Source organism: Bicyclus anynana, chromosome 4 (assembly GCF_947172395.1).
Source record: "Bicyclus anynana chromosome 4, ilBicAnyn1.1, whole genome shotgun sequence".
Taxonomy (NCBI): domain Eukaryota; kingdom Metazoa; phylum Arthropoda; class Insecta; order Lepidoptera; family Nymphalidae; genus Bicyclus; species Bicyclus anynana.
Window position 1 is genome coordinate 14,067,138 of NC_069086.1, and position 22,142 is coordinate 14,089,279.

A 22,142-nucleotide genomic window follows, 5' to 3' on the forward strand; every position below is an offset into this window, starting at 1 on the left:
TAGAACTACAATTGCGGAAATTTAATTAGGCGAAATAAAAAAAAAACGTTTAAATAAATTGATAGAAATAACTGTTTATATTAAACATCTTCTAAGAATGGAGTAAAACGTACGTTTCTTTATTGAACGTGGGTGGTGATTGTGCATCTTGTAAAATTAATTGATTAATCTTTATATCAAAATAATTAATTATTAAGCAATTAATAAAGCGTTCCGGTACGATGTCGTGTAGAAACCGAAAGGGGTGTGGATTTTCATCCTTCTCCTAACAAGTTAGCCCGATTCCATCTTAGATTGCATACCTAATCACTTACCATCAGGTGTGATTGTAGTCAAAGGCTAACTTGTAAAGAATAAAAAAAAAGTGTAACATTCACATTTTTTCATTGTAATGTTTTGCATTTATAAGACTGCTCGTTCAAAGATATTAGGTATGTATGTAGAAATAATAAATTATTTGCTAACTTAAAATAACGAAAGGAATAAAAACTAATATATCTCTCTGATAAACTCGTTCTTCAGACAGTTTGTTGATTTTAAAAAGGCCTTTCGATTTATTCATAGCTGAAGCAACAATAGACGCGCTGGGATAGCCGATAAAACAATGCGGATTGCGTCTATGGATAATAAATACAGGCCTATGTATTGTAGGCAAATCTCGATTTTACATACATTGTACTCGAGCTATTGGCGGTCTGTACTTTACATAATATTGAAGTGTAGCTTTGTACTATAAATCATGACTGTTTTAATTTAAGAAATTACATATTTCTTTTTATAGTAGGTATTAGAAAATAGGTCGGCTTATAATCACTGAAGGTAAATGTTTCACATAAACATCCTCACAATACGCGTCCTCTCAAGAATCACTGCCTTCTGTATCCCGCAGTTAAGTGAAAACTTCTTAAGGTGTTGGTCTTAAGTTGTTTTGTTGTTGTTTTCACTATAGACTGACTGACTGAATTAGTTTTTAGTTTTAATTTTTTTTAAAAGAATATTTGCCATATATTTTATAATATGACCAATATTTCACATTCCCCTCCAACTAGTCGGGAAAGACTGCTAGGAGTGGGTATGACAATAAACCATCGGGGCGGGGATCGGTGATGAGTCCGACCGCACTTAACGTTGAGCTATTGAAGCTTTAAACTTTAATTGACTGAAACAACTATCGGAACAACATTATTTGACTGAAAATTCCACATGGCGATAATTTCGTGAACAAGGTCCAAATATAAAATAAATATATAATATTAAAAGATCCACATGGCGGTAATCTCGTGAGCAAGGTCCAAGTATTATTTTTTTATATTATTAAAAGATTCGGTCGGTTTATCACTGAAGGTGAATGTTTCTAGTCTGCCTATAATTAGATCAGACTATCTATTTAGCTCAGCGTTGTAAAAGCTTCAGACTATTTTATTAATATGATTAGTACCAGTTTCATTTTATCACAAATCATACAATTAAGTACCGACTTCCTCCGGCCACGGAGCATTCAATTAGATACGATAGCTATCGATCATTTCAGACAAGTATCTCAGTGTTTTACATTGTAATATATCCCTTATGCTGTTGAGTGTAGATCGTTTAATTATTATGAGTTTATAGCGATGAAGCTCTGAGCGATGTCTTATGCAGTCAGTTGCCGAGAGTTTTACCTTGCACCCATTGTACATAATATCTATTTGTAAGCTGTGGGTGGGTAGGTCTAGAAATATCGTAAGCCTGTTTAATAATAACATCTAATCGAAAATTAATTTGGAGATAGGAATCTTAAATCTGCAATTGCTGCACATTACGCTGGTTTTGTAAATAAGCCTTTCTAAAAAAATATAGTTTGTCTGACAAAATTGTACATTTAAAAATATTACACTATTACATATAATTTAAAGACGTATTTCAGTTATTTTGATATTAACGCAAAATTACTAAACTAATTTTCATAAAAATTTAACCAATCTGAAAGTATACTTTTTCAAACGGTGAAGGAAAAATATCGTGAGGAAACTGCACACCATAGAATTTTCTTAATTCTCTGCGTGTGTAAAGTCTGCCAATCCGCATTGGGCCAGCGTGGTCGACTATTTGGCCTTTTCATTCTGAGAGGAGACTCGAGCTCAGCAGTGAGCCGTATATGGGTTGATAATGATGATGATGACTCTTTCAAAAAAAAAATAATAAATTCAAAATTGGTTTATAAATGACGAAGTTATGAGGTAACAAACATTAAAAAAAATAACAACCGCATCGTCGAATTGCGCGGCCTCCTCCTTTTTTAAAGTTGGTTAAAAATCATATAAATACCATGCTCTATTTTCTTTGCTTACAACACGTCTCTGTATCCTGGAAAGAAATTTAATAGCAGTAGTCGACCGTAATGTTTTGACCTCAATAGTTTCAGGATAGCTCGGCTTACGTATGACACTATGACATCATCTTGATTTCAATATGAAAATGTAACAAACCTGATATATATCACTTTTACACTGTTTCTTATTGCTGTAACACGCCACGTAATTAATAGACGCCCATTTTAAAGTCAATGAGAATAATTGCTTAATTCACATTGTAATTATGCACATACGTAAAGTTACAAATACAAAATTCAAAAACGAATACATTCTCGAGTCAGACACGAAGAGTTGCATCAGTAATTCTCAATATTATTCTAGGAAAATGGTGCCTTATGTTTTAATTTTTTTTAAACTGTTCACAAATACTAAAGAAATAAGATGGAGTATTTTTTTATTGGTAATTATTTTATTAATTAATTTACGTAATTAATGTTAGAGTTAAATTTTGAAATACAAATTATAAAATAAGTTTGTTTTTGAGGATGTCAAGAAGACGCGTGACGTTTTTTTTTAATGGATTTCACCGGCTTCACGACGCTGCTTGTTAAGTCTCACGCTGGATCTCTTTACTCTGTGACCTAGATGAAAACCTTTTAAACACTCAGTTTAAATTAACTATTCAGAACACTGACTCACTATTCTCATAACGAATACATCGGAGGGTTTGGAATAAGAACAAAAAGAGCATTAATGTTTTAAGATCTAATAACATAAAGGGCGGGGCGTCCATCATGTCTGCTCATCCCATGGCGTTCGCTATAATGAAGCTATAAATAGCTTTCTATTAGTAAGCAGAGACTTATCTTTGTTTGTCTTTATTTTACGTTTCTATGTGGAAATTGGGTCAATATAACCTGAATTTTAACAAGGAATTTTACTTTGTTTTTTAAACAGGAATGTAAAACTATGCTAAGCTAATTGAAAAGCTATTTACGAGGCTTTTTTTAATACCTAGTAATGTTAGCCTTATAAGTGTTGATATCTATACTAATATTATAAAGCTGAAGAGTTTGTTGACTTGAACGCGCTATTTCAGGAACTACTGGTCCGATTTGAAAAATTCTTAAAGTGTTAGATAGCCCATTTATCGAGGAAGGCTATATACTATATTTTAGCCCTATATTCCTACGCGAAAGGGAACCGCGGGTAAAATCGCGCGGCGTCAGTTAGTTTACGAATATATTGGTTTCAATTTAGTGTTTTTTTTATTTTATAGTATAACCATTTTATTTTATAGTGTTAGTCAACAGAACATCCAAGTCATACCTACAGGCACAAATATTGAATTTTTCAACATTCAAGCCATACTTATAGACTAGGCGTTTCCCAATACCGTTACATTGGGAAACGCCTAGTCTACGTGAGATAAGATGGATGCTGGTAGCGTACTAACAGATCTCTTTTAACACACACATTAACATGTAAAACGTAGACTTGTGCATGTAGTTAAAAGTAAAAGCTTTTATTTAGCACAAACGCAGAATGTTTGTTGATCATTTCGCCCGACGCGAGCGTTTCGATGAAACGATAATGTGTAATTAGGCCAAACTTGTCAGTTGTATGTCGTCAATCGTAAAGGCGCGTTTGCTTTTATTTATCGCAATTCACTTGTTAATTACTTTTAAATGTGGTTTTAGTGTTTTCGCTTGTATTTAAATGAATGGACGCTGTTTTTGAAAGAGTGTAAGTTAATTGTAATAGTTGTTTTAAAGTAAGAAGTTCACAATTACGTTTTTGGATTAGTAATAAACAGCGCCGGCCCCAAGTAAATTTTAAAATGGAACGAGATCCAGTTATGGCGCCTCTCCTGTTTGCTCCTAACAATAATAATATACCTACCTGTGTGCAAAGTAATTAGTATGGAACGCGAAGATCTCGACCATACTCTGGAGTGACCAATTGAAAATCAGGCGCAATACCGCTACGGTCGACTAGGATTTTAGAAGTAGGTAATAAATATCGATAACTATTAACTTCTAAAATCATACTCTCGGACACCGGATGGCGAAGCGATGTCACCCGCGCACTCTATTCGCACGCACCTGATACCTCATTCATCTCTTTGCTTAAAATATAGACAATTGAAAAAAAAGAAATTTCTTTTCCATTTAGGCGCCTTCTAAGGATTTGGTGCCTAAAGTGACAGTTCCGTTCGCCGTATGGGCAGGCCGGCCCTGGTAATAAAATGCAAATCACTTATAACAATTTGATAAGGTCCAAATAAGTATCCTACATAAACCTACCCCCCTAGCCAAGTGGCACGTCGATTCTCTTTCTACGATCGCAAACGCTTCGAAAACTAGAAAAATGTATGGGAATGACAGATATTGATCACGTGACCTGTCGATAGCAAATGTCATTCCCATCTTTCTAGTTTTCCAAGCGTTAGTGATCGTAGAAACGAGGCCTGGTACCTACATTTGAAATTGGATTATAATATCATGGCATGTTATGCAATAGATGGATTAGAATTTAGATACCATCGCTTAGATAACATTCCAGCATGTATTTATAATTTAAATGAAAATGCGTTGACGCGACGTGAGAAAACGACTGTTTATGGAACACATTATTGTAATAGAATAGATTGCTGACCCGGAAAAAGTTTTCCTGCCACATTCTTTCATACAACAATACGAAAATTGCGAACAAGTTTACGACCTATTGTCATACCTGCGAAATAATGCAAAAAAAAAAAACATTAATTCGGTCAACCCGTTTTGGACATGTGCAAAAACCGTGACACGACATTTTTACATGTCAAATTATTTAAACATAGAATTATATCATAATTTAAGGTATAAATTAAGTTTTATGCCATTCCTTGATGTCTTTTGTCAAAGGCAAAAAAAGTGATATCATACAGTAGGTCTCAGTTATTTTGATGTTTATTTTAATAGGTTGTTAATAAAGACCAAATTAGTGAATAGGCCAGCAGGTTTACATAGAACGCTTATTTGGACGTTATCAAATTGTCATGAGTGATTCGTATTTTGTAGTAAAGTCTAATTTAATTTCTACTAATACGCTCTAAGATTTTTCAATAATAGACACGAGTAGTTCATTCAATAGAAATGCATACACTTTTGTAACGTTAATCTGTTTAAATAAAATTAAACGACTGTACGAGGTCGAAAAGGAGAGATTCTACTGAATTCTACTCATTTACATTTTACAGAAATTAGTTTTATTGTATTTACGCCAATTAGCTAAACTATCCAGAACATTGAATTACCTACTTTTATATGATAAACATACAGAGGAACAAAATGTAGCTTTAGTATTTCTTAATGATTAAAAACATTTTACTTAAATATAGACCTACAAGGTGCCTCTTTCGTATATAGTATAACAAAGGCTTCGAACAGGTTTATAATGAATTAGATTATGTTCTTTTCCTTTAAATTTTGAAGACACGCTATCATATTAAAATTGGACCGTTGTATATTGTTTAACTAACTGTTTAAGAAATTAAATATCACGTGTCTCAATCGGTGAAGGAAAAACATCGTGAGGAAACCTGCATACCAGAGAATTATCTTCATTCTCTGCGTGTGTGAAGTCTGCCAATCCGCATTGGGCCAGCGTGGTGGACTATTGGCCTAACCCCTCTCATTCTGAGAGGAGACTCGAGCTCAGCAGTGAGCCGAATATGGGTTGATGACGACGACGATATTGTTTAAGGTATACTTGGCCGATTTTAAGATAAACTTCAATAGTATTTGGTATCAGAAATTTAAGATGCGATAACCTCTATTCAATTTAAACATTGCGTCGATTGAAGTGATTCAGGCCGTATTAGAAAGGAGATAGAAGGACGTGGGAATATAATTGCTATAATTATAGAAATATGTATTATTAATACAGCACATGCGTCGTTGTATGTAATAAGTATCGTGACATTATCATTGAGTCAAGTTGTATAATGACCTATTCAATACACATACTTTGCATTCTGTTTTCTGCTATTTTATTTATAAGTAACGCGATTCATTTCATTGTTAGACAAAATTACTTTAAAATAAATTTCACGATATAATATTATGTGTACAAGTAGCATACGACTAAAGATTTTATAATAGAGATATGCAGTGGCGAGCACAAGGTATGCACTATAAGTGCAAAAAAGGTATGCACTATAAGTAAAAAAACATAAATTACCTAACACGTCAAAACCTAGGCGAACAAAAGGGGTTAATTGTCTTAGTAAACGACGAAAGTTATTTAATACCCAAATATTGTCTACAATATCGAGTTGTGTTTAGGAAGTGTAAAAACTATATACACCTACATAAATATATCATGAAATTAAACACAAAATTGTATATGTGTGCGCTCAGTGGAGTAGGTAACTAAATTCGGTTCACTTTTTGCGATGATTTTATAAAATGTCGTTAGATACGACATTCATAATAATGTCGTATACCTATGTATATCGGTGTCTAATAAATTGCTTTGATTCTACTACATTATAATGTATTGATGCCTGTTATTTCTAACTTTAAATGACTACCTGCCATTGAATATAATGTTTATTTTGACATTTTTGTTTCTCAGGCTGCCAATAACAACGGAGAATACGCGACTCGAAGCCTACCTCGAGTGAGAATAGATGGAGGCAACACAGCCGGTAACGGAGTCCGGTTACGATGCTGGGCTGCACCGCCTTCTATTACAGAAGAAGAAGCCGAAGATGATATCGAAGAAGATGCCATTTCATTACGGGCTTTACCGTCGCAAGGTAAGCTTACATTTAAAAGCAACGGTATTTTAAATTGTTCTAGCGCCATCTAGCGTTGAATAGTGGTACTACGCTAAGCTGCGATGTTGACTGAATATTGTAAGTGCGCCATCTGTAGAGTATGTTGAATTGTTATTTTTTGACACTAGATGTCGCGTGTGTTTGAAGTGTATCTACTACACCCTAGATGGCTTTTATTGTAAATAAAAAGTAAAATTTTTAGACAAATAATGTAAACTTCTTAATTACTGTGTCTATGATGAATAAGTCATTCTTTTTTTGAATATTATTTTTATTTTAGAATCTTTTTTTACATTGTTGTAATAGGTAATTAATTTTTACATTGCATTTAGTTAATTCGTTTTTTTTTCTAGTAAACATGGTTTTCTAGTAAAAGTGGGTCATTAGTCACAGTCCATTACATGCATTTCTTTACAACTGTTGACGTTTTTTATACTGTTTATGAGTTTAGAATAAAATTATGTCGCAAGACAGGGTTGAAACAGGGGTTTTGTCGAGAATATAAGTTAAAAAAAAATCAATAGTAAATGAAATTAAACATAGGTAGGATACCTATTCATTAAGTTATTAAGATAATAGAAGAATACGAAGAAGTACTAGATTTTGAAGAATATTACAGGTACAGTACTTGGGCCGCGGTATAGGTTTGCGGGCTAGATCCTCATCGATTCCCCCACAGATTTTAATAATAGGTAAAGTGAATAACTTCTAATAAATATTTTAATTATGTTTTTTTTAATGTTTTTAGTTACTAATTAAAAATAATAACGATTATTTTGTGTCAGCCCTAAAGTAAATGACAATTGATGTGGAGTGACGCTTGTGCACCCATCCGCTACAAATCGATTAGAGTGAGTTTACGCCCCGGCCGCATACTTACGACTGTTTGTCTGTTCCTATTACGGATGTCCAGATTATTTTTAAAATTCCTTACGAAAGGTGACTTGATGTCAACTTGGAAACTTTGTATCTATGGATTATTTTAAAGATATGACTAAAACATACTTGCTTGAAACACAATTCATATTTTTTAGTGAGTTATAAAAATATAATAGTAGTCTTAAAAATAAGCTATTATAACGAGGCACTAGAAACTCATAATGAATATTTTATACCGTAACTAGCTGACGCCGCGCGGTTTCACCCGCGTGGTTCCCGTTCCTGTAGGAATACGGAGATAATATATAGCTTATAGCCTTCCTCGATAAATGGGCTATCTAACACTGAAAGAATTTTTCAAATCGGACCAGTAGTTCCTGAAATTAGCGCGTTCAATTGAACAAACAAACTCTTTAGCTTTATAATATTAGTATAGATTTTATGCAAAAGCTTTATCGGCCAATGAGCCAGCTATAAGAAAGCCATAATGGCGATAACTCTAACACAATTGGGTCAGCGTGGTGGACTATTGGCTTAACCCATCTCATTTCTGTAAGGAGACTCGTGCTCAGCAGTGAGCCGAATATGGGTTGATAATGAGAAACGTTTGGATAACAAGAAATTGATTGAAAGATTGGAGTGGATTTTTAGGGTTTCGCAGTCCACAAGGAACCCGCCATGTTTTGCCATGTCCGTCTGTCTGTCCGCGGTTTAGCAAAGAGACTATTACTACTAGAAAGCTGTAAATTAACATGAGTATGTACAATAATAATGTGAACAAAGTTTTTTTTTAATTTGATGTGGTAGATATCTATTACCTAAACTAAACAACATATTTAGTATTAATACAGTTAGTTTTTAGCTATAATACTTAGTCAAAATACAGATAAAATAGGTAATACATCTAGCGTCTAAAAGGTTATCGTACGTTTGCCGGTAACATTTATTGATTTCAAAATGGTCTAAAAATAAAAAAAAAAACAAATTTATGATTAAAATAAATTGAATTATCTATGGACGGTACGCTCAATAAAGCGCATTTCAGAAGCAATACAGTTTTCATAGTCTGCCGGCCGCCGCCCTTCGCTCGTCTGGCGCAATCGAGCTAAAATGGACACAATTAGGGTCCGGCGATTTTAATTGACATTGCTCCCTTGACGGTGTGACATTTAATCCCCTTTGCGATAAAACAACTAAAGTGTTAACGCGTAGCATATTTAAAAAAAGACAATAAAAATGTCACCTGATTTTGCTTTAGTCCATCGTTTACATGAAAAAATATGTTTTTTTTTATTTATATTAGACTTGCGCTTGACTACAATCATGCCTGGTGGAAAGTATGATGAGGTCTAGGTTGGAGCGCGCTTGCCTAGAAAATGCCTATTCGCTCTTGTCTTGAAGGTGCACAAATCATAAGTGTTAGGAAACACAGAAGCCGGAAGGGCATTCCACATCTTCGCTGTTCTTATTAGAATGTTTTTTTTTGTAATTGTAGTTTTCCTGCCATTCTTGAAAGAGGTCAGCGATGCAAGAGTGATACTAGAGTAAAGATATATTGATACTGTCTTGTCCGTTACTGTAAATACGCAACCAATAACAAGACATATAATATTGTATTCTATGTACGTATACCCATAACGTGGTAACGAAAATATCCCAAAGTACAAAACATATTTATTAATTTTAGGAACACGGTTATGTTGTTTTGCCTGGTGGGAGGCTTCGCCCGTGGCTAGTTACCACTTTACCAGCAACGTACCGCCAAGCGATTTAGCGTTTCGATACGATGTCGTGTAGAAACCGAAAGGAGTGTGGATTTCATCCTACTCCTAACAAGTTAGCCCGCTTTCATCTTAGATTGCATCATCACTTACCATCAGGTGAGATTTTAGTTAAGGGCTAACTTGTAGAGAATAAAAAAAAATATGAAGAATTTTTTGTTTAGTCATTTACCATATGAAGAACCATACCATACCATCATTTGCATGATGTAAATTTAGTACCATACATTTATTTACTACGTGGAAACGTTATTCGGTACTGGTAAGTTATAATTGCAATGTGTTCATAGGCTAAGAGTAAAAGATATTTTTTTATTTTGTCTTCATATAGTGCAACGTCTAAGGAAGTTTGGCGATCATTATGACAATCATTAAGATTGTCATAATGATCGATTTGACACAGCGGCCCTGAATAGCGAAAGAGTACTTTTATAAAACCACTGGCCAAGATTTCGTTTACTTAATTTATGTTTTTCTTGTAGTTCATTGTAAATGTTGTCATCGCAGAGTTTGTCATCACAGGGAACACAGAATCGATTGACGGAGCTAAAATAGAAAACGTTGCCGGTGCGAGACGAGAGTGCATTTCTAAATTAGTAACGAGTAGGTTCACATGTTTCTACAACGCTTTGACGTGTGTCAGGGAGAGGGAATTCTACCAACCCATTTCATTTAAAACAACTTTTTTTAATAGTATACAGACTGTTCTGATCTGCAAGGAAATTTGCAATCACTTTGAACTTTGATATTTTTTTCTGTGAGACATTAGATTGATTTGAAATAGTAAAAGACTCAATCATTCATTTGATCTTTTTTCAAAAAACTAAAGTACACAATTAAATATTGAGACAGATTGAGACACGTGATATTTCATTTTTTTTTAGGAAATTAAATATCACGTGTCTCAAACGATGAGAAAATCGTCAGGAAACCTGCATACCTGAGAATTTTCTTCTCATTTTGTGTAACGCTACCAATCCGGATTGGGCCAGCGTGGTGGACTATTGGCCTAACCCCTCTAATTCTGAGAGAAGACTCGAGTTCAGCAGTGAGCCGAATCTGGGTTGATAACGACGAAAGTTTGTGGTATTGTAAGAGGTAATCTCCGAATCTACTGAACCGATTTAGAAGTTTACCACTAGAAAGCCACAGTGTGTCATAGGCTATATTATCCCCGTTTTCTCACAAGAACGAGGACTACGCGGGCGAAACCGCGGGGCGTTGACTAGTATAATATAAACACAAAACTTTAGGATCCTTCCGCAGTCAGATTTGGCTTTGGTTCAAAGGCATTGTAAAAAAAATCTGAATCGCAATAAGTAAATGGAAATAATTTGTACACAAAGAGCAGGAAAATTTGCATTTTGTTTGATTGGTTTTCCTATAGAAAAGTTCGTTTTGAAAAGAAATTTTAGGTCAAATAGTTGACATCAGTTAGTTAATAAATGAATCGTCAAAAGCTGAGTCATGGTGTGGTAGCCTAATTGAACTGTTGGTGCGGCTTACACATCGGTTCCTGTGAACTCGACGAGCGTCCATCTATGACCTGAATATTAATGTGCTCCAAGCTTTATGTTAAGGTTTTCATTATCATCCGTATTGCTTATAACATAAAGGCTAGATTACAATAACATAGGACGTAGCTCGTGTGGTCATACGCACGACAATGTGGTTAACGGCGAATAACTAATTATTGTTTTAAAAATTGTTTGACACGTAGATATGTTGGATAAATGTCACCATGGTGACAAGTGGTCACTCCATGTGCTGTCACAACTAGGTAAAATTATATAGATCGTGTACAAAAAACTTGAAAAAAAATACATACTAAAATATTTTAGGTAATTCTTTCTTCAAAAGTTTCTCTCGGGCGGTAAACTTTCAACCCCTATTTCATTCCCTATTTCTATTTTGATGTTACATGAAGTTTACACTGTATATAAAATTATGTAGAAGAAAAGAAAGAAATAAATAAATTTATTCAGATAGTACAGCATGTCTGTCTGTAACCCTTAAAAGCAAGGGTGTACAGCTCAGCATATATACAGTTGAAACTCTGTCCCTCGATTTAACGACAGTTAAAAATTTCCAAAAATTAAAAAATTCAAAAAAGAGATTGCCTTATATATTTTTTTTTTTTTCTATTATTTTTAAAAAAAGAAAACAAAAAGTCACTCTATAGTTAGTACATTCACAACTGTATTTAAATAAATATTGTTGCTTAAATTGTGTCACGAGAAGTTATCATAATATCAAAAGCAGGTAGGAATTCAATTAAAAATCCATTTTTTTTTTCATTTTTAACTTGTTTGGACCACGATTTAACGACAGTTTAAAATTTCCAAAAATTCAAAAAAAGAGATTGCCTTATATATTTTTTAATTTTTCTATTCTTTTTAAAAAGAAAACAAAAATATCATCCTATAGTTTAGTACATTCACAACTGTATTTAAATAAATATTGTTGCTTAAATTGTGTCACGAGAAGTTATCATAATATCAAAAGCGGGTAGGAATTCAATTAAAAATCCATTTTCTTTTTTCATTTTTTAACTTGTTTGGAAAATGCATTTTTTTTAATAACTAGGTAACTTTGTAAACCTCGATAAATCGTATTTATTATGGGTCTGTTTCCTGAGCTGCACATAAATTCATTATTATTATTCCGCTATCATCGCGCGGTTAATTCAAACGGAACAACCAGGAAAATCTATTATTACACCAAATAATAAACATTTAATTACGTGTAAGAAACTAGGTATCTGCAATAAATCCTGTTGTTATTGTTGTTGTTTATTAGTATGTTGTTAAATGCATTTGTTTATTTTGTTTAATAACTACTGTTATTTTTTTTAATTTTTCGGAACGGACTATCAGAGTCATAAATAAACAGATTTTTAAAATATCGCTGACGTTATTCTGTTTACAGTTTAATTGGTTCATTCTTTTTTTATACCTCAAAGCCCATATTTATCGAGTTTAAGGTATGAAAAATGCTTTGTATCTTATTATCGCTTGTTTTATTGAGAAAATTTAATTTTTTATCGTGACAATAGCAAATCAATTAAAAAAAATTTTCAATTTCAAATTTATTTCAATTTTTTATCACATTAATATCAAATCAATTAAAAAATAAGTTAATGACAAGCATTTTTAAAATTGTATCATTCAGAAACTACTGGATGGATTCAAATGAAACTTACCACTTAGACGTTCGCGTAAACCAATACAGCCCAGTCATCTAAGGGTAAATTTACTTGACTAAATGTAATTACTTGGGATAATTTTCATTATCATCATTAACAACCCATATTCGGCTCACTATTCAGCACGAGTCTCCTCTCAGAATGAGAGTTGTGATAGAATAGGGTTAGGTCAGTCCACCTCGCTGGCCAAATGTGGATTGGCAGACTTTCTTAAATTAAATTAGACAACCCATTTCAGCATTTTATGAAAAAATCGACTTGTGAAGTCGAGGCGAGGGTTGAAGAATGATAATTCAAAAGTGGTATGGAAAATGTCACCTGATTTTCACTGCCAACGGAGGGGTTTTAAATGGCAGTAGTTTGTAAAGGTGAGCCAGACAGACATCAACTATCATGAATGCATTTCAGTGGTTTTGTTATAGAGATGTATGCGTTGACTCTATAGCTCATTTATTTTAAGCTCGCCGTTCAATTATTCAATTGACTCTTCATTTTATTTGCATATGTATGTATGTCGCGTTGAACGGGATATTTTCAGTTTATGTCTGCACTATTTTTCAGTTCATATTGTACATTTTTGTTAAAATATTTAGGATTGTAACGACATTGAACGTCGAATTTTTTTAGAAAATGATGAAAAGCTCTAAAAAAGTAATTTGTTTTTAAGATTTTTGACTGATTGAGATTGATTTGTTACTTGACTCCCAACGAGATAATCTCGTAGAGTAGAAAAGTAGACAAAATTCAACCAATGGTGGTGCAACCGGACATACCTCTTTCTCTTTTACTGGGTTGGGACGATAGAGATAGGGCTAGACAACTCCGCCGTCATTGGACGATATTTAATAGACGTCACAAAAAGGAGAAGGTTCTCAATTCGACGCGTATGTTTATTTTTTTTTATTTTTTGTTATTTCATAACTATTAACCAATTTTAAAAAATCTTTTTTTGTTTGAAAGAGTATTACTTCCTATAATGTTCCTACATAATAAATAAATTCCTTTATATATAGGAATATTATAGAAAGTAATACTCTTACTTTCTATAATATTCCTATATAGTAAATAAATTCCTATATAAGAGTACCGGACCCACTCAAGCTTCGCTTTGACTTATTAATTTATTTATTTGCACTTCTTCCCTATCCCTACCTTACACTACCCTACTCCTACCCCTACCCCTACCCTACCTCTACTCTACCCCTACCCTACCCTACCCTACCCTACAACTACCCTACCGCCACCCTACCCCTACCCTATCCCTATACCATAAACCTACCCTACCCCTACCCTAACCCTACCCCTACACTACCCCTACCCTAACCCTACCCTACCCCTACCCTACCCCTAAAAAAGTATCCTTTGTCTTTCTCCTGGCTCTAAACTACCTCCCTGCCAATTTTCAGCTAAATCGGTTCAGCCGTTCTTGAGTTATAAGTAGAGTAACTAACACGACTTTCTTTTATAATTATAGAGACAAATAATTAGCAATAAATTAAAATTGCGACTATAATTTGAGATTTAAACTATCCTATCTCTCAAGTTGGATCGAACTGCACATGGTGTGCGAATTTTATTATAATCGGTTAAGTAGTTTAGGAGTCCATTGAGGACAAACATTGTGACACGAGATTTATATATATTAAGATTACTTCTTATAAGTATAAGTATATTCTTTTGAAAAATGCAACCATTCCATCAGTATTTTCTTATGACGTTGCCACGTGCAACTATCGTCAGTAAACCGACTTTACAGACAACCGATTTTTTATGAAAACTATTTTTTGTCTATTTCTCTTCACTTGTTCGCATTTTAGCGTCACTGGTCAGATCGCAATAGAGTATTAATTTTAAATAGATAAAGAAGTAACCAAAAACTAACGCAACTATGCAAACGAAGTCATTTGCGTTTGCCAGTCGATTTATAAACTGGAAACAATACTGTAATATTATACTTATTTCCTAAGCCAGTACCGTCCTGTGTTTACGGATGTCGTCTGCACATTTTAGAGTGCAATGCGTTCTTTGACGCCGGGACAACCATGCGGGAGTGAATGAGTTTCTGTGTAGGCGAAATTGCGTTGGTGTCTATTTTCAATTTTCCCTCGGCTCGGGGAATATCACTGAGAGTCTGCAATAGCCAGACGTACCGCATATTATGAAGGCTCACAGTTTGTCGAGCCGTGATAGCCCAGTGGACATGAACTCTGCTTCCGATTGCAGAAAGTGTGGGTTCAAATGCAGTCCGGGGAATGCACCTCCAACTTTTCAGTTGTGTGCATTTTAAGAAATTAAATATAACGTGTCTCAAACGGTGAAGGAAAACATCGTGAGGAAACCTGCATACCAGAGAATTATCTTAATTATATGCATGTGTGAAGTCTGCCAATTCGCATTGGGCCAGCGTGGTGGACTATTGACCTTACCCCTCTCATTCTGAGAGGAGACTCGAGCTCAGCAGTGAGCCGAATATGGGTTGATGACGACGACGACCGTTTGTCACTCTATGCTCTTACCATAGGTAGTAGGTACTTACGGAAGTCGATTGTCGAGTTTGGACTTCGGTAGCTTTGGGTGGTAGCAAGTTTTAGTGGGTCTTCCTAGGTATATTATGAAGAATCATGTTCATGATTCCAATGGTCTGACCCTTGGAAGAACACTTTTAAGGATTTTTTTAAACTTAACTTCAACGGTCTTTAGCGAAGGGTTGCTAACGAAGTTTTGCTCGGAGCAACTGAGCTCAATGTGTAGCGAATAGAAGCACGATTCCTCGTGGTATCGCGTTTAATGATAATATCTTCAAATTACGTATATAAAAAATACATTTTAAGAGCATGAGCTGATAAACATTCAGCCTTCATAAAATGCGGTAGGTGTGACTATTTCAGGCTCAAATTGTGCCAGTGAGGCATCGCTGCGATGTACCGACGTAGTGTCTGTCTATTGTCCGCTTGCATCCAGGGCTGTGTCGGATTTTGCAGGAAACACGCTTTAAGGCGCCGCCATGTTTTGAAGCCTCAATAGCTCTGTGGATAAAAATCGCAGTCAAATGTGTGAGGTCTAGTTTTCGGTTTAGGTATTGTTAAAGTGAAACATTTTCTCCATTGCTTTAAATTTTTCAGTCCATCTGGTCGCATTTCGCTTTACAACCGGTTGTACTAAGTACAACTATCCTTTACTATAAAAACATATTATATTCTGTATTGTTTTTTTTTTTAAAGCATTAATGTATTATGCATTCGGTAGTCCTTGCAGTTTTGCCAATATTTTAATTCCAATACCCAGGAGCTAATAAACAATACCGTTACACTACCTTCGCCAATGACTGAATGGCACAAGTTATTATTTTTTTTATTGTTTAAAAAGAATATTTGCCATATTTTTTATAATATGACCAATATTCCCATTTTCCTCCAACTAGTCGGGAAAGACTGTGTTAAGAGTGGGTACGACAATAGACCAACGGGGCGTGGATCGAACCACCACGCCTTGGTGATGAGTCCGACCGCTCCTACCGTTGAGCTATTGAGGCTTAAATGTTGTTTACATAGTAGGTACTGGTTCGTGAGATTATTTACTGTTATATAAATGTGGGTGGTTTTGAAAATCGCCAACCCTAAGAAGCCTTGATTCCAACTTCCACCTCATACTGCGGAGATATGGCGGTGCGCGTTTTTCCCGGTCATTTACATACATACAGTGACTCATTTTATTAAATATGCAATATAATATTACCGATGTATCTTATTTATTACTTTGTTTAAAGTCAAAACATAATTTATTCCGATAGGCCTACGCGAATCATACCTAGAGAACCTTTAATTTTAATACATTAATTGTTTGAGCTTCAGAATTTGTACTGCAAGGTCATAGTGGTAGTATTATTTAAATGTACGATATATTTATCGCAGAGAAGAGGTATGTGCCATGTAAATAGACCAATAAAGAAGACTACAGTTCGTTTCATGTGTGATGGTGCTGGTGACAATTCGTTTCACTCTTGAAAGTTTGCCGCGATTCTCGATAATAGTACGTATTATGAACTATCTGACTGTCACCGTACCCATACTATCTGAAAAACACTTTAATAATTATCAACACTTGACTTTAATTATTGACGTTAGATAGGTATGCGAATGAATACTTAAATACAATTAATCGTGCTTCAATAAATTAGTGATTAATTCTAAGTAAGAACGAGCTTGCGGAGAAGATGTCTATTCACTCTTTTTTTTTCTTCTTATCTCCTCCTTTCCTTCCTGGTACCGCAGTTTACGTGCATTACTTCAGGAAGGGGGTGGTCTATCAAGCTTCGATATTTGCTTTCTATTCGCTCTTAATTTAACTTAAAATAATCTTAACTCTAGGGCTACGAGAGTACAGTTAATCCAAGAAGTTAAGTTCAGTTAAGTCAAGTTAACACTATTATACTCAGTTTGTGTTAGACACCAATAAACTCTAGACGCGCCTACATTCCGCTGCATAGATCTAATCTCGCATATTGCAAAGCAAACTGTCTCACTACTGTGCACGCAATAATGGTCTAAATTCTAAAGCTAAGTTGGTCTTTAATATTCGATGTGCGGAACCTACTGTTCGGCCGATAGTGCTGGCGCGTTGATGCCTCTGTCTATTGTCCTGCGTATTGCATCAGGGCTGCCACAGATAAAAATTCTATACAATCTAATAATTTAATTATAAAGGGAATTGGATTTATCTTTAGTATATGATAATTAAGTAATTATAGTAAAGATGATTTTTGTAAACAGACCTGAGTTTCTTGTTGGTTTTTCTCAGTAGATTCTGCCTTCCGCGCCAGTAGTACAGTTATTAACAAAAATGCTTGAAAAGTAAGCCCAATAGACTTAAACGAATTTGATTTAATTACAATTTTATTTTGTTAAGAACTTTGACAAAAAATACCTAGGTACTTATTTGTTATGGTGTGTTTTTTATCTTCTGCAATCATAATCGAAACTTTTCTTGTATATCTTGAATCAATTAATTAATACGAGTGTTTCATAGTATCTATCTGGTTTTATTTTTTGAATAGGATAAAACGTGTCTGAACGGATTTCAAGATTCTCAATTATATTCTAATTTATATATGCTCTTTATATCTTTGATCTTTGTTATATATTTTTTTATCTTAATGAAAGTGATTAATTTGGTATATTTAGGTGGCAATTAGTTAAATCATATCATCACATCAAATCAATTAGTTTCACTGAAATGTTTTTGCTATTTGCTTTTTGACATAAGAATTGCTATAGGGATAAGTTTCGATTCAATACAAACAATTGGTGACACCATATAAGCGTTACAAAGAATAAACTTCGTGACTGGACTTAAAATGTCACATTTCCCGTACAGTCTGAGCACTAATTTTTTATTTTAATAAGCGGAAAATTACATAGGATCATCACAACACAACCGTTACGTTTGCCGCCCCTACGTTCCTCCGTCTACCAGTCGCAGTCGCCGCGAAGCGTGGCGTTCGCGCCAGTGCGTTATGCTGCTTCCGACTCGCCACACATCGGCTATATTCGGAATTCGAATTTTAAATCGGTGTTCGAAATCGGGTTCTGTTCGATAAATTAACGTACGCGTAACTTTTTCTGAAAAAGTTTTCCGCAGTGCGTATTATTAAACTTGAGGTGCATTTATTTTTATGTAATAAAATTATAGTGTTGTGATAAGAAATCAGCTGATATACGTGATATCTATAAGGATTAATAGTGGTCTTCTGTAAGGATGATGTTCCGTTTTACGTATTAATGTATTTGTAAGTTAGTCGTTCTTAAAATCGAACTATTGGTACAATGCTCAGGTTAAAATGTCTTGTTTAAGTCCTAGGTATTATTATTTAGTTCAAAGCGTATCGAATTGATTATACCAAATACCAATGCAAGTATTGATAACTGCAGCCAGTATTGCATTTTTTTTTTAATTAAAATTCAATCGTGGAGAAAATACGAGTGTTAGGTACTCAATGACTACATATATAGCCAGCACATATGATTCTACACAATTACGACATAATTTACAGTAACTAAACAATATAGAATAACAAACATCTATTCATTACTAAGGCAATAACTTTTTGCATGACTCATAGTTTAGCTAAGTTTATAGCACCTATATAAAATATTTTAATACTAAAATCAAATGAATAAGAAGCTTGAATGATAGTTTTTATGTGTTTTAATGATAACAGTTATTTATTTCGGTGACATAATTACTATTAATGGCGCGTCACACAAACATCCTATTGATATAAGAGTATCTTGTGTGGGAGGTGCAGATGCAGTCATACCTACTTACCTATTGCGATGCTTTGTTTTGAAATTATCAACTGCAAGAGAATGCCCGCGACTCCGCTCGCGTAAAATTGTTCACAAATCCCATCCCATACTGAGAGGAGACTCGCACTCAGCAGTGAGCCGAATATGGGTTGATAATGATGATGTCTAGCAGGCTTTCGTTCTATCGTATATATCTCGTTTAATATTTACGTAAGATAATTGTGTTATTATCAGATGTTGTTAATTAGTCATCACAACTCATGAGGTAGAGACTCTTTTCGATTTTTCTTTAAATTTGTATTGGACTTTGTGCCACTTTATCATATTTAGTTTTATAATTCTACTAGCGGTCCTACGGTTTTACCCGTGTAGTTCTCGTTCCCGTGAGAATACGGGGATGAAATATAGCCTATGACACTGACAAATAATGTGGCTTTCTATTGCTAAAAAAATTCATAAATGGGTTTTCGGTCCAGAGATTACCTCTACAATATTACAGATATTACCTCTTTAAATTATTAGTAGATGATCAATTTCTAAATACATCAATCGATTGGGTCACCTGGTAAGTTCACCAATAAAAGTCGATTAAACAGGAAACCAATGTATGCCATACTTACTAAGCCAGAAAACTGTTATTAAAATTATATTTCTACTAAATAACATTAAATAGTTAAAAAAAAAGGCTTTTAGCACGCACTAAAATTTGCACATATTGGATTTAAGTCACGTGGCAATTTTTTTCGTATTCCTGGCGGCAAACCCTTTCACTTGATATCAACATCATGGGGTTGGATTTCAAACAGCCAATCCGCCATCTTGGGGAGGCCGCCATATTGGATTTGTAATGACGTTTCTTAGCTAGTCATGTATTGTCATCAGAAATCAGAGCGTGTGCAAAATTTAATCCTAATAGAAGACCGGGAAGTGGGTCAAATTGAGATTCTAAGATTTCATTTGCTTACATACATAGTCAAGCTAATATAAGCGTGTTAAAAATACATACACTATACAGCCTAATATAAGAACCTCCTTTTTTATGGAAGTAGGTTAAAAAGGAAAACAATGTATGCCATAATACTAACAAAGCCAGAAAACTGTTATTATAATTTATATTACTGCTAAAAAATCGCAACTCATCGCTTGCGGGACATGCAAATCCGTTAGTTATTGGATTCCGCACCCGATTGCCGAGGATGAGATAAAGCTGTATGCATAATTATTGATTTCATACTTCACTTATATAATATAGATAACTTTCGTATTGCATAAAAATTCCGTGCCGCTGTCATATTAACGTGGAGTCTGTAGGAGATAGAAGATCGTGGTAATACTTCCTGATACTGAGATGAAATGAAACCATTTGTTCAAATAGTATAGCGTGTGGCAGTGGCGTGCCTAAGGTTGTCTAGTGTGCACTAGTAAGAAAAATTAACCGAGTGGGAATCTTCATTTAATAAGATTTAAGAAAACAACTCTTAGGGTATGCAGTAATTTAATGCATGTATGAAGTGCACGCCACTGACGTGTGGGTGTCTACTGCGGTTTATATTTCTTACTAGCGGACGCTCGCGACTTCGTACGCGTGAAGTTCTGTTTTTAACAAATCCCACAGGAACCATGAAATTTTCGGAATAAAACGTAGCCTATATTAGTAGGTCTAGAATGGATCTTATCAAGTTTGGCTAGGCAGGAAGAACAACACGAGCGGAGAAGCGGGGAGTGTTAGTTAACTGGACGTCCTTAACCCTACACTATCGGTCACAAGTGCGGGGATCTACTCGGGGTTTTTCTCTGTGCCACACGATGGACCCGGCATAATAACCTCCTCTATCTTCCAGTGAAAGTCGTATTATAATCTAGTCAGCCTTTCTAGAGATTAGCCCGGAGAAACTGAAAGACAAACAGACAGATTGACAGACAAAAATTAACAAAGAAGCTTAATTATGTCTTATTATCGTGTTAATAGTTATAAGCACTTGAAAACATTGTTATTTTGAAATCACAGATAGACACTTTTATTTATATGTATTGATTGGTAACATGAATACAGACGGTATGGTCACGCGAGGGTCGATCTCTTGAGACTCGGTATAATTCATTTAATTTACATTTAGCATAGATCATACTAATGTTTCAAAGGCGAGGAAGATATTCTTAGCAAATTTTTGTCCTAAAAGTTCAATTTTATATAGGTACCGTATTGTAAAACTGCCCTTGTTTCAAGAATTTTACGAGCAAACCAAATGTTTGAATTGTGTGTCAAATTTTTATGGACAACTTACGCCATGGTACGGTACTGTACGAAAATTTTAAACTAATCACAATTTAATTAGAATGAGGAGCTCATTATGAATCAATTTACAGATTACAGAAACCGTAACGACTTACAGTATTCAACGGTAATATTTATCTAATAAGTATCTTTAAACGAGCAGTTCTTGCAAATAATCTCGGAAACAGCATGGACGATATTCATGGAACCTTGTATGCAATGGGTTTCGGGGGCGATAAATTATTGTCGATCTAGAAAGGTTTCATTTTTAGAAAGCTCTACGTACATTGTAGACGTTCATTATACGCATACTTTTTTGAGCTAGGGACTTTCGCGAATCTCCGTAAAACATCTCATTAAAGTTATATCGCAATCACAACAATGGGTTCGACAATCTGTGTTATTTATATAGGACTCACTAGACGGGACGAAACTTCAGCGTAATCTAATATTGAAATTTCTTCTTAATCGGATGAATGGTCTAAGGACCCGTTGAGCACAAACATACACAGAAACACTCTGTTTTTAAATAGATAATAAATAATGATCTACCACAGCGGTGATTCATTGGGTAGTCC

General features: G+C 34.6%; 1 protein-coding gene across 6 annotated transcripts in view; it reads left to right on the top strand.

The window, feature by feature from the left end:
• Nucleotides 1-22,142, top strand: part of LOC112054536 (ras GTPase-activating protein raskol) — a 230,303-nt gene that overhangs the window by 84,681 nt on the left and 123,480 nt on the right. For 5 of the 6 annotated variants that reach the window (XM_052881290.1, XM_052881291.1, XM_052881287.1 and 2 more), the window contains exon 4: nucleotides 6,915-7,098. In XM_052881290.1, coding sequence (XP_052737250.1) covers nucleotides 6,915-7,098 — 184 coding nt within the window. Of the gene's footprint in view, nucleotides 1-6,914; nucleotides 7,099-18,505; nucleotides 18,733-22,142 lie in introns of those variants that run through there. The other variant, XM_052881298.1, reaches the window with a different exon arrangement.